Below are 16,984 nucleotides of genomic sequence, written 5' to 3'. Positions count from 1 at the left end.
GTAAAATATTATATGACATTATTATATGACATTATAAGACATATAGAATTTTTGAAAGTCAATCAAATTTAAACATTTTTTTAAAATTATATTCAAAAATAAGTTTTAAACTATTTTTTAGAAAGAAATTATGCAATTGATTTAAAATTTTATGTGTTTTTATAATATTTTACGTACATAACTTACATCGAAATTATAAAAATAAGTAAGTATATATTTACATCGTTTTTTAAATAAGATATTAAAATTAAATAATTTTTCAAAAAATCAATGTTTTTTTAGTTTAAATACATTTATTTGATTTTGATATATTTTTAAAATAAAATTGATAAATAAAATTAATATGATTATAAACAAATATAAATAAATATAACTAAATTAATATAATAAAAAAATTAAAAAATTATTATTAATAATTTATGATATTAATCTATTATTATATCGAGACAAATATCAAATCGGATCCTGGATTCAAAATTCTTATAAATTCACATAAGAAAAAATATAAAATTAGAGAAATTCAAAAATTGTCTTTAGTTTTTTCTGAAGTAATTTTAAAATTGTAATTCTAAATTATTACATAAAATATATTTGTTTAAATTTATTTTAAATTTATTTCAAATTTATTTTTATTATAAATATATATTTTGTATATCATATTATCGAACTTTATTATATAATTATATATATGTAATCAAATCTCAGTACAAAAATGATTTGTATAATTGAATAAAAATTAATATTTTATTAATATTAATATTAAATTAAAAGAGAAATTAAATGTTTTATATAAAATTTGTCTCTCATTTCATAATTATATTATATTTATTTTATATAATTTAATATAATGTATAAAATATTATAGATTTTAAAATATATGGCTATTATAGATCGTTCATTTGATAAAAATATTACACGTTTTAAAACATATAATTATTACAAATTACGATATCATTTATTTCTTTAAAAATGTTTCCGCGTAGCTATTATAGATTACAATATTACTTTTGATAAGTTATAATTTGAATTAGATAATTAGAATCAATTAGAATCTTTAACTAAAAGCAATGAATTAAAACTAATAATCAATATCAATTTTATTATCAAAAAAATATTTATCCAAGTATTATTTATTATTACTGTTTCAGGATATATATAATAAATAAATAAAAATATTTAAAGTGCTTTTGTATAAATAACAAATATATATGTATATAATATAAATATATTTTTGCAACATTATTCTATTTATTTATATATTATTTTATTCACATCATTTGATTTAAGTTCTAATAAGTGTTATTATTTTACAGTGCATTATCACTATATGTAGATCATTCATGGTTCATGATTTTATGTTATTAAAAAGTAACATAAAAATCACATTTTTTAAAATCAACAAAAATGTTATGAAAATTTTAAATATATAAATGAGAATTATTATTAAAAAAAAATATTAAAAAATATTGTTAAAAAATAAAAAATAAGAAATATGAGTGGTGTGTGTCGATATTTAATAATATCACGAAATATTTTTCTCCATTGTCGAAGACAAAACTTCGTTATTACTTCGTCTTTTATATCATATTTATCTTCTAAACAAATACGTAATAATTCAAATGTGTACGTATTAAATGTATATAAATATGTATTCATTATATAAAAAAATATATATTACATAATATTGTTTTTATTATTACTATTTTTCAAGTGTGGTACCAGTAAAACTTGCATATGTTTCTTATGAATCAATGGATGGAAATAAAAATGCTCTTAAACATCCTATAATAATAATGCATGGTCTTTTTGGTTCAAAGACTAATTGGAATACATTATCAAAAACAATTCATCAAAAAACAGATCGTAAGGTAGATACCTAGATTTTATGTAAGTATAAAGAATACTTGAAATAAATTTATAGGTGATAACTATAGATGCAAGAAACCATGGAGATTCCCCACATTCTACAAATATGACATATAGTCATATGGGACAGGATATCGTTCAACTTATGAATGATTTAGGATTTGAAAAATCTATATTATTAGGACATAGTATGGGTGGTTCAGCAATGATGTATGTAGCTTTAAATAATCCAGAACGAGTAGAAAAGTTAATAGTAGTTGATATGTCTCCAGTGAGGACCAGTCCTCATCTCAAAGACATGAATAAAGTATTCAAAGCAATGAATTCAATAAATTTAGAAGGAAACAAAACATTGACAAAAGCACGTAATATGGTAAAAAATCAACTTGCAAATGTTATTAAACAAGTAGCTATATGTGAGGTAATTAAATATTGGTCACATTTCATATAATTTATTTTATATTTAAAATTCATTTAATAATTATATTAATATTTTTTTTTATTATAGTTTTTAGCAATGAACTTAGTAGAAGCAGATATTGGAAAATATAAATGGCGAGTTAATTTACCTATAATAGAAAAAAATTTTCCACAAATTGCTACTTTCCCAGATGTAGGATCAAAATTTTACAATGGACTTACATTGTTCATAGGTGGTTCTAATAGTGATTACATAAAAATAGAAGATCATGATAAAATTAAAAAATTATTTCCTTCTGCTCGTTTTACTTATATAAATGGTGCAAATCATTGGGTACATGCAGATAAACCAGGAGAATTTTTAAAAATAACAATTAATTTCATTAATGAATCATAATTTATTATCATTTTATATATAAAAAAGTACACAGTATGTTTTGTAAATATATACATTTATTTGTGAATCTTATGACATTATATATAAAACAAGAAAAAATAGTGAAATAAAATATAATTTTATGCAGTATAAATAAATTATAAATTTTGTGCTTGTCAAAAACTTAACATTTTTTTAACTTCTTGTTTGTTATTTTCATAAAAATACATACTTAATGTTATTATTTAAAATTTAATACTGTTAAAAATAGTTTTATATGACTTACTTAAACTTTAAACAAAAAAAATTATTTTGATATTAAAAATAAAATAAACTATATATATTTAATCAATTATAAATTTAATACAGAAGTACTCAATTAGATATAAATTCAACAATTAAAAAAAGTGAACTCTGATCACATTATGCAAATTCAATATTTAAATATTAATATGAAAATTTAAGAAAATTGCAATTATGTGTAAAAAAAAAGATAGAATTGTAATTTTAAATTAGCTAAATATTTCCCACTATTATCACAATCCTTTTGCAAAGTGCAAATATCCTACGAACTTTACCTACTAAAGTACATCATGTGTATGTCCACCATTATAAGCATAATCTGCTTTATTATGCATTACTAATTGATTGTCCACAAAATAAAATGAATCTGAACGTGTTTCAAATGGATTTGCAATCATTTCAGAAACTGTAATTATCATTATCATATGTATATACTAAAATTTATCAAAATCATATTCAATAATTTTTTCATTACTTACCCAAATCAGCAGGTAAAGTAGGAAATTCATAAATGTGTTCACAAGTATTTTTGCTATTTGGTATACAAAATCCAAATTGAAAATCAAAAGTTTTTAATAATCTATCTCGAAAGAAATGACGTTCAATCATCCGAAAATTATTTACTGGCTTAGAACCCACTAGAAATTCAATTGTAGCTCCTACAGTCTTTAGTTTAAGAAATTGAGGTGTAAATTGATACCGTACAAAACGGCCAGTATTAGCATCTTCACAACCAGATTCTTCAATTTCTGATTCTACATCTTGGTTTAAATCACATTCTAAAACATAAACAATAAATTATATAAATAAATTTTGTGAAATATAAATTTTTATATAAATCTTTATAACCATCACTAACATAACAATTTTTTTAAATTGCTAACCAGTAATTGGTGGTTTTGTTATTTCAAATAATATTGCTCCCGTTTCTAAATCTCTAATTTGAAATCTTGTAAAATCTATGTCATAAATGTTTGCCTCAGGAGAACACAAATATTCTAAAATTAATATCAATATATAATATTTGTTTAGTCTTTTCTTATATAAATTAAAAAAATATTATTTTACTATCAGTAATCGTAGGTAATCGTAGCACCATTTCTGGGGTTATAATATTTTCTGCAATATTTCCATTATCTGTATTTTCCTGTTCTGCTGATGGTGAAAATGAAACAATAGCTTCATTTGATTTATTTTCGCTATCAACACTCATAATTTAAACGTAATTAAACAATATAAAGACAAATAATTTATAATTAAACACCACGTATAATAATTATGAAATGTCACAAATGACATTCATTGAATATTTGTACATGAAATTTCAAATACATTAAAAATATTTTATTTAATTGTAAAAATATTATTTTTAATTGTAAAAATATTTATACATTCAATGTTATTTTCATTGTAAAAATGTTGTGACATTCTTTATGCAATTATTTTTATTTTATATGGAGTATCAACAATAAGTATTCTGAAATTATATATGATTGTAGAAGAACTTTCTTATATAGTTTTGAAAATGAAAAAAAAAATAATTATTATTTTTTCTTATTAAAATTTTATTATTAATATTGTATAATGTATGGATTTTCTGAAATTTTTAAATTTTTATTGGATTACGTTGTTAACAAATTCAATTAATTAGTTTCAATTTCAAATAACAAATTTTCTAAATTATAATTCATTTTATTATGTTTTATTATACTATATTTATTATATTTATTAGCAATATATACTTTATTTATTAAATAACTTATGTAACTTTTTAAAAATAAAAAAAAAACTATATATAATTTTAAATTATTGAATTTTATTAATTTTTTACATAACTATAATCATAAAATGATTATTTTAATATACAATATGAAATGATAAAAATTTATTAATTTTTTTTAGATATTAGATATCTAATTAAACTTATAAAAGAAAATAATTAAGGCATATTTACAATAAACGATAAATACAATACAACGATAAAAATAAAATTTTTATATAAAAATATATAATAATAAAATATATTCATAGAATGATAATTATAATAATAAAAAACATATATTCATAAATAACAAATTACAAATTACTAACAAATTACTATTTTAAATTTTAATTTACTATTTTCAAATATTAATGAAAAACAAATTTTATTTCAAATATCAATTCTAATTTAGTTAATAATCATTACAAAATTCTTTATTTAACTAATTTTTTTTATTTTTTATACATTTAATATTTTTTTTTATATTTATACTATTTAGTGTTTGTTTTGATAATAGTAACCTAACCTCACTTTTCTAGAAATCGTTACGCTCTATATATATATATATATATTTATATATATATTGATGGAGATTCGTACACAATAATTAATTACTTCATTTGAATTTCCGAATGAATTAAATATACTAATGATAGTTATAAGTATTTGAATTTCTTTAATTCTTTGATTATTTTGTGTATATATTAATTAATGACTATGTCTAATTCATCACAAATTTCTAATGAACCTTATCGTGAATTAGAAGAATTACGTGGTTCAGAATTAAATATTAATTCAGAAAATGTTTCAAGATGCAATAGAAATTTTGAAAATTGCGTTGCTTTGGAGCTTTCTTCTGTTGTAGTTATTCCAGATGGTAAATTAAATTTCTTTAGGAAATGTATATTGTAATATGTGTAAATTATTATGTATTTTCACAATATTGCTGGCAATTTTTATGTACAGGATAATCTGCTTAAACTTATCTGTAAAGGAGCGGGTAACTGTAAGTTATGTAAATATTTTATTATGCGTGGGAATATAACATCAGATTTTTTAAAAATAGAATTGCTTTAGTTAATATTTATTGTAATGATGATTTTTTTTTTGCAAGGATCTTAAAATGATATTTTCATTCTCTACTTGGATATGAATAAAACATTACTAACAATTTATTTTATAAATGCATGTAAAACAAAGTAATAATTTAAAGAATATTTTTATATATTTTTGTAAAATATTAACAAGCTATAATTATACAATGTTAGAATTAGTTGATTTGTCATATACACATATTAAATCTATATATGTTGTATTACACACAATATAAAATATATTGTATGTAAATAACTTATAACACATTATTTTTTCTTTTTTTAATTTAAATATGTAAGTAATTAAATATATAATATAATATATAATAATTATTAATATAAATTTATCTATTTTATTAAATATTTTTTCTGATATTATAAATTTATTGACAGATACATTTACTGTTGTTCAAGCTATAAATGCATTAGGATTTGGAAAATTTCAAGTTAAGTTATCTTTATTTACGGGTCTCTGTTGGATGGTAGATAGTATGGAAATAACAATATTAAGCATTTTAAGTCCATCATTACATTGTGATTGGGGTATAACCAGATATCAACAAGCTTTAACAACTACGGTAATATTATTTAATAATATTGATATCTAAAGAAGATATTTAATAATTTTTATGTTATTATTTTAGGTTGTCTTTTTAGGTATGATGTTAAGTTCTACATTTTGGAGTAGTTTAAGTGACAGATATGGAAGTAAACAATCCTTAACTTTATGTGCAATATTATTAGTCTATTATGCTTTTTTAAGTGCTTTTGCACCAAATTTCCTTTGGATTTTATTGCTTAGAGGATTAGTTGGATTTGCTATTGGTTGTGTACCACAATCGTAAGTATTTCATAAGTTCTATAAATAAGTACCAATGTTTATAAATGAACAACATTAATTATCATTCCAGTGTTACATTATATGCAGAATTTCTTCCAGCAAAACAAAGAGCAAAATGTGTAATTTTATTAGATGTAAGTAATAATTTTATTAATAATTTTTATTAGTAATTTTATAAGTAATTTTATAAATAAATTTATATATATATTATATTATATTATATATTATATGTATATTATATATTTTGGTTGGAGATAACTTTTCATTTTACCAATAATACCATTTTTTATATTTGCTATTATCACTTCAGTAAATATATAAAAATCAAGCAATATAATTACAATAAATATTAAATGTATATAAGTTTTTTTTTTTATTTTAATATACATTGTAATAGTTACCAGAATCTACAGTATTTGATATAACAATATATATAATAATACATATTATATATATATTTGTATAAAGTAATTATTTTTTATAGTGTTTTTGGGCACTTGGAGCTTGTTTTGAAGTAGCAATAGCTTTGGCTATAATGCCAACTTTTGGTTGGAGATGGCTTCTCATTTTATCGACAATACCACTTTTTATATTTGCTATTATCACTCCAGTAGGTATTAAAAATCAAGCAATATAATTATAATAGATATTAAATATATAATTTTTTATATTTTTTATTTTAATGTAGTGGTTACCAGAATCTACAGTATTTGATATAACAAGCGGAAGAATGGATAAAGCTGTTTCAACTTTAGAACGAGTAGCAAGAGAAAACAAAAAACCTTTACCTCCAGGAAGATTAGTTATGGATCGTTTCTATCAAATTAACCATGGCAAATTAAAAGATGTATTAAGTAAAGAAATGTGTAAAACATCTACCTTACTTTGGCTTGTATGGTAAATATTGCATTGTATATATATTAACATTATATTATTTATATAAATAATATTAATATAATTTTAGGATGAGTACAGCATTTTGTTATTATGGCGTTGTACTAATGACTACAGAATTATTTCATACGTCATCCGAACAATGTAGTTCATGGGAAAATGAAAAAGAAGATGTTTGTCAATTAGATTGTCGTTTAGAACGTAGCGATTATATTGATCTTCTTTGGACAACATTAGCTGAATTTCCAGGAATTTTTTCTACTATTTTTGCAATTGAAAAAATTGGTAGAAGAAAAACAATGGCTTTTCAACTAATAATGTTTGCCATGCTTATTTGTTTTTTAGGCAGAGCATGCCTATTAAGCAGAGTAGCATTAACATTGACAATTTTTTTAGCCAGAGCTTTAATTGCAGGCGTGTTTCAAGCAGCATATGTCTATACTCCAGAAGTATATCCAACTCATTTACGTAGCATTGGTGTTAGTACATGTAGCGCAATGGCTAGAATTGGTGCAATGGTTACACCATATATTGCACAAGTATTTCTTCAATGGTCTATTACTGGAGCAATGGCAATTTATGCTACAACAGCATTATGTGCTGCAATAGCTACACTTGCTTTACCTGTCGAAGTGAAAAATCGTACATCTAATGAGTCTCAAGAAACGAGATAAAATTTCGATGAATATTCCAGTTTTTTTTCTCTTTTTAATATCAAAATGTTTTAAAAGACAAAATATATTTCCATTGACACTCTATTGTTATATCAATTAATAATTGTTAAATTAACAATTTCTTTAATGATAAAAGAAAACTTATTCTTATTTATTAATATTCATTTATTTTGTTTTTATAATTTTATAGTTACATATATGTGCATAATTAATATTATTTTTTATGTCCGATTAATTTTATTTTATTTGAATGAATAGGATTATATTATATATATTACATCATAAGTTAATATATATTTATCTTTTTCTAATATTTTAAAAAGCAATAGTAAGTTTAAAACATATAAGAATTGTACAAAGACTGATATAAAATATTAAATGTTAATATACAATAGAAGTGCCAAAATGCACAAATGTGCAAGATTATTGTATACATAAATTATGATAAATTATGATTTTTGTTATGTTTTAAAATAGTATAAATAAGATATGTAAAATTGCAATTCAAATTACTTGATTTATATATATATATATTTTTATCTTATAAAAACATTAAAAAATAATAGCTGATATTATTTTTTATTTCATAATTTAAGATTCAAATTTTCATAAATTTAAGATGCAGAACAATAAATTTATAAATTTATTAAACAGAAAATTTATTTATATAATATTTAATTTAAAAAAGTAATAAAATTTAATATTTATAGATGTTAGAATAATAATAATAAAATATAAAATTTTATATAAACTTTTTTATGTAATCAATCATTAATACAGTAGACCTCTATATAAAACAGTAAATAAATTTCCAACTTTTAGATTTCAATTAAAATTATCATAATTTCTCTCTTTTCTAATTTTATTTATTCTACATTTAATATACTAAATCAAAAGTATTTATCTTATATATTAAAAATTTTCATATAATGAAAAATTAACAAAAAATATTTCAATAATTCAATAAGAAGCATAATTGATTTTTATATATGCTATTTTAAAGTGTTTAATATAATCAATTTATAATTTCTTCTTTCTTTCATAACTTTTGCATAATAAGGAAAGGAAAAATAAATATATATATTATCTTTATCATCATATTTATCATTAAATATTTTGTCATTATAAATAATAAAAATATTTAAAAAATTATAGAAAAGTTAATGTTTCAATGATTTGTTAGTCACAAAAATAAAAAGACTAGTGAATTGAATTTAAAATATGAATATAATATGAATTGAAAACAATCATTGCATAAATTTAATTAATAATTTTTGTACTGATACATTATTATGCATATATAAGAAAGTATGAATGTATTAAGATATATCTCCTTTAAACTAATGTGATTACTTCTGAAATTTTTACTTATTAAAGCAATTTTGAATAATATCTTTTTTTCAAAAGAGTACATTTAAATCTAACAATCACATAAATTTTATTGAAAAATATTGAAGAACAATAGAAAAGGAAACAAAACATATTATCTCTACGTTACACAGAGCTCTACTGTAATTTCATATTTCATTAGAACTTGGAATGAATATATATATTACACTGCTTTTTATCATATTGTTTCTATTGTATGAAAAAAAAGTAAGTCGCGTTGAGATACTTATTTTTATCTCTTTCAACATTTATAATCACAATTCATAAAGATTAAATAAGATTTTTCCAAATTGTATAAAGAATAGTTTTTTAAGCAGGTTGAATCATAGAAAGTAATTCTTCCTTCAAGTATCCTACAGATTCATTGAGATTTGTTTCTTCTGATTTATTTTTCCAAAAAAACATCAAAAGAGTAGCAGGAAATAACCCCAATTCAAGTAAAGTTTTATCAAAAGTATCTTCACTAAAAGTTGTTTGAGGAAGCTTTTTTAAACTGAATGGTCTTTCATTATTTATCAAGTTCTCACTAACAAAATTAACAACATTTTGAAAAGTTTCATGTACAAAAAATGTTCCTTGTAAAATAAGATTATCTGGAAATTTGATACGAATCAATGAGAATTTGTATTTTCTAAGCTTTTGTTTTTCATCTCTCTCTCTCATAGCTTTTGTTCTTAACATCTGATCTCTTTCAACTGCTTCGCTTCTATTAATATTGATAAAAAAAAACAATTAATATAATTTGTTTAATAAATTGTTATTATATATTTAATCTAAAAATCTTATGATATAAATATATAATTACCGAAGTTGTTGTTCTTTTTCTATATCCTCAGGACTTAAATTGAAAAAACTTGGTGGTAATTCAGTTCTTGTGCTTGCTTGCATAGGTAATAATACTTGAAGATTTCTATCTAGTTCAAGTGGAATGGGCTGTGCAGTTTTTAGTGCCTCAAATAACGTTGTAACATCTTCAATACTACAATTATCAGCACTCCAAATTAAGAAATCCTCTTCTTTATCATTATTTAATATCTTTTTCTGACGAAAACCAGCTGCATTTAAAAATTCTAATGCACCTTCAATTGGCATTACTTTATCCTTTAAAAAAATATTGATTTCATTTAAAATTTACAGCTATCTTTAAGTATAAAATAAAAAAAAAGAATAAAAATCTTCAATTCCATATTTATTTAATTATTTTGTTTTTATTTTATTTATTATATATTTTTAGATATGTATTATTTTAATAAATAAAAAAAAATATTAATAAATCATAATTTATATTATAAAAATTAAAATAATTTTAAAATTCATCGAGATTGAAACAAATATTTTAGTAATTTTTTTTTAATAAAATTTTAATTTAAATATAATTATATTTGATTCAATAATTTTATTATAAAAACATAAACAAAATATAAACAAAAAAATTTTTTGTAATTTCAATATGTATGAGAAAAAATATATTTATTAAACAAGAATAGAAGATTTTTATATAAAATAGATCTATCAATAAAATAAAAATATTACTTGAAATATTTTATTCTGCATTCTAATCTTCTTATACTTTTCTTCCTCTGGATAATTTATAATATTTTCTAAATATTTTCCAAGTGTTTCAATACAAATATCAACTTTTTCTTTCTTACTATTACAATTTCGTATAATTAAACATGATGTTAAACCTGCTTCTTCTCCTTTCAATTGTTCATATAAAAATTTTTTTATCTTTATTTTCCATTCATCTTGTGATAATATTTCATCGGATAAATATGGACAACGATAGCATACATTGGTAACAGCTAATGTGAAATTATCTTTAATTGTATTTTCAATTTTTTCTTCTGATTGCACATGATTTTTTTGTTGTGCTTTTTGTTGTGCTTTTCTTTCTTGCTCTAATTCTCGTTTTACTTGTGCCTTAATAGCTGCATATGATCTACAAATAATATATTTTTATAATATTTTTTAATTATAAATAAAAATCTTTTTTTTAGAATCAACTTACGTATTAAATCTTTTTGTATTACATTCTTTTGCTTCTAATCTTGCTAAAGCTGCTTGACCAGCTACTTTAGCTTCTTTTGTAGGTTCTACCCTCTTTATGGGTTCTACTATAGAAGTAGATCCAGAAGTACTAGTTGAATCTGTCAATCTAATAATAATGTTGAATTAAATTATTGTTATATGATAAAGATAATAATTATAAACATAAAATTCTATCACATAATTAATAAATATAATTTATTTTACTTTAAAAAATTTTATATTTATTTTGATATCTTTATGATATGAAAACCAAATTAAAAATGTTTTATATATTTTTTTATAATCTTAAAGCTATTATATATAACTTTTTATAGTAATTTTATATTAATAAATGAATTATAATTTATTTTTATTTATTTTCTAATATAAGATTTTGTTATATATAATTATAATATTTATAACATGATTATTCAATAAAAAAAATTTTTAAAAATGATATTGATATACAATAACAATTTTTATTAAGTTTTTTTTAGTTCTAATCATTTGATAAAATAATAACTTATAAAATAAATTATATTTATAAAATAATAATATAATTTTAAAATAATTATTAAAACAAAGATTACAAGTTTCAGTTATTTTAAATTATAACAAAATAAATTTTGTTTGATTTTTTATATTTTTCTATTCTTATAACTAGATTTAATAATGTGATTAAAAATCCAATTATTTTTTTATTAAACACTAATTATTAAAATTAAAATTAAAAAAAATAAAAATACTAACAAAATATATAAAAATAAACAAAAAATATATATATATTAAAATAACAAATATTTGAAATAAAATTATTTGTAAAATTGTCTGTAAACTTGTATCCTTTGTATTAATGTTAATTAATTATAATATATTATAATAAACTTTACTTGTGTCCTTTTCCAGCATTCATAAATTTTACATCTATTTTTGCCTTTTGAAAAAGTGATTTAATTTTTTCTGTCATAATTGTTATTTTTTAATGTTATGAGAGATTATAAAGAGCAAATTAATTTTATAAAAATTTACTTTCTTAGTTATTTTCACTAATAACTTTGTTGTTTTTAACTTAACCTAAAATGAATAAAAATTCCTTATATTTGTATAATAATATATATAAATACATTTATAAATAATTTGATTTTACTTACAATTATAAGTTGAATAAATAATTTATATTAAGCAACAAATTATTCTCCAGATGAAGAGTCAAGATCTTCTGATGCAGAGTCTATGACAAAAATTATATCATTAATATTAAAACATTTCAAATTTTAAATACGAAAATGTGACAATTTTGATATTATAAATTCATAGAAAATTATTTTCTAATTACTTAATATTATTTACTAATAGCATGAAATGAACATTATGAAATATTTCTTTATTTTTTTATCTTTGAAGTTGATTTTTAACAAAAATAAATTAATTTTTACTTGGAAAGAATTGAAAACAAAATAAGATCATTGACATTAGTAATAAAAATTTATAAAAACGAAATGCTTTTATTATTACGAGAAACAGCTCACGCCACATCATGACGGATGAAGACTAAATTTTTCTCGAAGATTAAGTTTCCATTAAAAAAATTCAAATTTTGATGATAATCTTTTTAATTAAATTAGATAATATTTCACTAGAAATTGGTAAAAAATTTAAAATAAAAATTTGAATAAAAATATGAACATTTATTCATAATAACATACAAAGTTAGTGTCTATCTATATATATTTATATTTAATAAGATTATGTAATATCAATGTCATTTTTTGTGAAATTATATTTTAAAACAAATTAGATACATATTTTTTTAAATTATCTATCTAAAAATTGTTGATTTTTTGCGTAGCATAAAATGTATATTCTTCTAATTTTTTTTCTTTTCACAAACTTATATGAGATATAAGTATAAATATTCCATAAACTATTTAATTTTGATGAGTAATCATGTTAAAACAAGATTTATAAATAGATATATTCATCTTAATAATATTAATATTAGAAACAAATATTCGAAAAAAAAGATAGAGAATTACTATTGCAAGTTTATATACAAAAATAATTTGTACAAGTTTTATATTATGAATGTATATAAATACAAAAATAAAAATATGAATTTTCTTACTTGTTTCCATAAATTGTTCGGAAATTCTTGGACCATAAATATGCCAAACGATGAAAATTAAAGCCACAGTACTAATAAATGTAAACAAGAAGACTTTCAATAATTGCAACTGAAAATCATCAAATGCTACCAAACCAATAAAGTCGTTAAAAAAATCAGATAATTTTTGCTGTAATTCATCGTCAATGACACTATTAATTGGATGAAATGATAAGTCAAATGTTGTTGAGCTCACTAAGTCATGAGCAAGTTTATTGATTGTTTCCACCAAATACTCTATCCACGACCACGAATTTTCATGTACACTACTCATCACATGTAAAAAAATTTTTAATTAAATTAAATAAACACACACGTTCATTTCACGTTCAATTTCATATTAACACGTCATACTTTGATATATATTTTCAAATGTCTAAATCATTCTGATTTACAAGGTCGTATCCCAGAATACGATGAAACTTGACCATTAAGAAAACTTCTAAATAAGTATAAAAACTAATGTTCGATTTACTATCTTGAAATAGAAGTTTTATATAATTCATGACTTTAATAATATTGTATAACTTTTTATAAAGATAAAATTTTAAAAATTGTTTATCTACAGTTCTATATAAGTCAATGTTACATAATTAAATTATTAGAAAAGTTATATTGAGCTAAAAATAAATTATAAATTTTAATTTATTAAATATTAAAATTATTAATAGAAAATAATATATAATTAAAAAATAGTAATAAAAATAATTTAAAATCATATAATTATATATATTTATATTATAAAATTATTTAAATAGTTAATAAAGTTATAACTTATAAATTAAAAATAATTAAATATTTTTCAAAAGTTTTAATTAAAAAAAAAAATTAAAATATGAAAAATAATTAAAATTTTTATTCTCTAAATAAATTCTCTAAATAATCTTTATATAATTTGTTTTATATATTTATATTTTTTAATAATTTATAAAAATTTTTATAAACTTCTCTATTTTTATCTTCATTTTTTAATAATATGTGAATCTTAAATATCGCGCCATTGAACATTTTAAATTTTATTACTATATATTTCTCTAACGATATGAATATGCGCAGAATTGTTAGATATCGGGATAAAATGGTTGCCAGTATAATATCAAAAAATCGTTAGGGAAATAAATTGTCACTTCTTAAAGAAAAATAGCTTCATTTTAATTTTAAATATCGTATATAATAAGAAAATAGTAAATATATGAATTTAAATATAATATAATATCTTATCTTATATAATATAATATCTTATTTTCGATTTAAAATGGGTGGAGGAGATTTGGTAAGATAAATATTTTTAATTATATGAATAGTTTTAAATTATATGAAAACATATTAGGTTAGAAATACAAATAAAAATATAATAAATCTATGATTTTGTTTAATAAAACTTAAAACAGAATTTAAAAAAATCATGGCATCCATCTACTATGAAAAACATAGAAAAAGTTTGGAAAGCAGAACAACAACAATGTCAAGAAAAAAAAAAAATAGCTGAATTAAAAAAAGAAATAGAAATAGAAAAAGATCGAGAAGACATAAAAAAATATGCAATGGAACAAGGTGTGATCGAAAAAAAAGATGACAAAAAATTGGATTGGATGTATAAAGGACCAAATCATTTAGTTAATAGAGAAGAATATTTACTTGGACGACCAATTGATAAATCTTTTGAACAAATGGTTCAAGTAGAAAAGGGTACTGAATTAAGTCAAGTACCAAGAAATCATGTTGAACATGGTATTAATTTTTATATTTATATATAATATTATAAATCATTAGTAATTAATAATCAATATATATAATTAATTTATAATTTTAGAATGTATTCCACCATCATTACGTTTTTTTTCTGGTAATGAACAAGTGGATTTAGTAAGAAAAATGCAAGAAGATCCTTTATATGCTATTAAGAAAAAAGAGATGGAAACAAGAAATCAATTATTAAAAAATCCTGTTAAATTAAAACAATTAAGACAATTGGTATGTAAATAATAATATTGATTTAATATAATAATGATATTGTAATAATATTATTAGTAATAATATTAATATTTATTTATTATTATTATTTAATTATTTTATTTTATTTATTATTTTAAGTTAGAACAGCAAACAAAAAAAGATAAAAGTGAAAAGAAAAAGAAGAAAAAAAGAAATAGACAAGATGTAGATAGTGATGATGAAGCACAATTAGATCTATTATTGGCTACTAAATATAAACAATTAAAAGAAAAAATTAATAATAAAGATTTAATAAAATCAATGAAAAAGATAAAACATAAACAAAAAAGAAATCTAAAAGAAGAGAATGATAATTCAAGTAACGGATCAGAAAATAGTGAAAAAAGTGAAAATAATAAACATATAAAAAAATATAAAAAAAAAAAAAATAAAAGTAAAGAGATAAATGTTCAAATTACAAAATATAATAGAGAAAAACAATCTATATATGATAAAAAAGAAAAAGAATGTAAATTACATGAAAAATATATTAGGACTCGTAGTTTAAGCAGAGAAAGTGACAATAGTTCAATTCAAGAAAGGAAAGATAAATTATATAAAAAAGATATAACTAAACATAGAGACAAAAAAATTCGTATGAAAAGTCCTCAAGATAGGAAAAATAATTTTTTTAACAATAAGTATAATGATAAAAATAATATTGAGGACAGAGATAAAAATATTTCAAAGAAATTACATCAAAGAGAAACATATTTTAAATTATCTTCTGATAGAACTAAAAAGTATTACAAAGAAGACAAAAATAGAGATAAATGGAATTTTAAGAGGAAACAAAATCTTACAGAAGAAGAAAAAGAACAACGTAGGCAAGAAATGATAGCAAATGCAACATGGAGAGATAAAGAAAGAGAACAAAATGTTAAAAAATATCGCGAAGAAGAAAAAAAAGAAATAGATAATAGAAAAATATATAATCAAGATTTTCTTAGAAAACAATTAGCAGTTGCTGCAGATATAGGAACAGTTGCTTCTAGAATTAAAGCTAATATAAATAATATACAACGATCTGGAGGAGCTATGGATATAAATTTTGCTAGAAGGTGATTTTAAATTTGATCTAAATTTATACAATTATGTAAATTTCATTGAACTATTTCTAGAATTATAAATGTAATCTATAAAAATATATATATCTTTTAATATATATTTGTGTA

At 19.9% G+C, this 16,984-nt stretch overlaps 5 protein-coding genes across 11 annotated transcripts; 3 read left to right on the top strand and 2 right to left on the bottom strand.

The window, feature by feature from the left end:
* The first annotated feature begins 2 nt into the window (after nt 1–2).
* On the top strand, nt 3–2,820 carry LOC107994763 (protein ABHD11). The gene is made up of 5 exons (XM_017051811.2): nt 3–205; nt 1,314–1,623; nt 1,712–1,868; nt 1,922–2,287; nt 2,375–2,820. The coding sequence occupies exons 2-5, from the start codon at nt 1,493–1,495 to the stop codon at nt 2,681–2,683; spliced, it is 963 nt and encodes a 320-aa protein (XP_016907300.1). The 5' UTR covers nt 3–205; nt 1,314–1,492; the 3' UTR covers nt 2,684–2,820.
* On the bottom strand, nt 2,665–5,259 carry LOC107994764 (protein unc-119 homolog B). The gene is made up of 4 exons (XM_017051812.2): nt 4,034–5,259; nt 3,850–3,963; nt 3,445–3,744; nt 2,665–3,371 (listed from the first exon to the last, which is right to left on the bottom strand). The coding sequence occupies exons 1-4, from the start codon at nt 4,176–4,178 to the stop codon at nt 3,244–3,246; spliced, it is 687 nt and encodes a 228-aa protein (XP_016907301.1). The 5' UTR covers nt 4,179–5,259; the 3' UTR covers nt 2,665–3,243.
* Nucleotides 5,260–5,269: 10 nt separating this feature from the next.
* Nucleotides 5,270–8,312, top strand: LOC107994680 (synaptic vesicle 2-related protein). Of its 5 annotated transcripts, XM_062077875.1 has the most exons (9): nt 5,524–5,604; nt 5,694–5,733; nt 5,842–6,116; nt 6,215–6,399; nt 6,466–6,662; nt 6,733–6,796; nt 7,147–7,272; nt 7,351–7,559; nt 7,627–8,312. In XM_062077875.1, the coding sequence occupies exons 4-9, from the start codon at nt 6,301–6,303 to the stop codon at nt 8,228–8,230; spliced, it is 1,299 nt and encodes a 432-aa protein (XP_061933859.1). In that variant the 5' UTR covers nt 5,524–5,604; nt 5,694–5,733; nt 5,842–6,116; nt 6,215–6,300; the 3' UTR covers nt 8,231–8,312. The 5 variants fall into 5 exon arrangements, with proteins under 5 accessions (XP_061933843.1, XP_061933833.1, XP_061933831.1 ...); XM_062077859.1 differs by lacking the exon at nt 5,842–6,116 and having other exon boundaries at nt 5,270–5,604; XM_062077849.1 differs by lacking the exon at nt 5,842–6,116 and having other exon boundaries at nt 5,270–5,604; nt 5,694–5,742.
* Nucleotides 8,313–8,374: 62 nt separating this feature from the next.
* Nucleotides 8,375–14,260, bottom strand: LOC107994768 (UBX domain-containing protein 6). 3 transcript variants are annotated; one of them, XM_062077928.1, is made up of 7 exons: nt 13,776–14,260; nt 12,802–12,881; nt 12,541–12,724; nt 11,631–11,777; nt 11,153–11,561; nt 10,425–10,720; nt 8,375–10,325 (listed from the first exon to the last, which is right to left on the bottom strand). In XM_062077928.1, exons 3-7 carry the CDS (start codon nt 12,615–12,617, stop codon nt 9,929–9,931), a joined length of 1,326 nt encoding a protein of 441 aa, XP_061933912.1. In that variant the 5' UTR covers nt 12,618–12,724; nt 12,802–12,881; nt 13,776–14,260; the 3' UTR covers nt 8,375–9,928. The 3 variants fall into 3 exon arrangements, with proteins under 3 accessions (XP_061933912.1, XP_016907305.1, XP_061933906.1); XM_017051816.3 differs by lacking the exon at nt 13,776–14,260 and adding an exon at nt 13,166–13,372 and having other exon boundaries at nt 9,439–10,325; XM_062077922.1 differs by lacking the exon at nt 13,776–14,260 and adding an exon at nt 13,087–13,191 and having other exon boundaries at nt 9,439–10,325.
* A 146-nt stretch (nt 14,261–14,406) lies between these two features.
* Nucleotides 14,407–16,974, top strand: LOC107994769 (pre-mRNA-splicing factor CWC25 homolog). Its single transcript, XM_017051817.3, has 4 exons — nt 14,407–15,087; nt 15,206–15,545; nt 15,628–15,788; nt 15,909–16,974. The coding sequence occupies exons 1-4, from the start codon at nt 15,070–15,072 to the stop codon at nt 16,872–16,874; spliced, it is 1,485 nt and encodes a 494-aa protein (XP_016907306.2). The 5' UTR covers nt 14,407–15,069; the 3' UTR covers nt 16,875–16,974.
* The last annotated feature ends 10 nt before the right edge of the window (nt 16,975–16,984 follow it).

Source organism: Apis cerana, linkage group LG1, assembly GCF_029169275.1.
Source record: "Apis cerana isolate GH-2021 linkage group LG1, AcerK_1.0, whole genome shotgun sequence".
Taxonomy (NCBI): Eukaryota; Metazoa; Arthropoda; class Insecta; order Hymenoptera; family Apidae; genus Apis; species Apis cerana.
The sequence above is the reverse complement of the archived record's forward strand: the minus strand, read 5'-3'. Positions and strand labels throughout refer to the sequence as shown.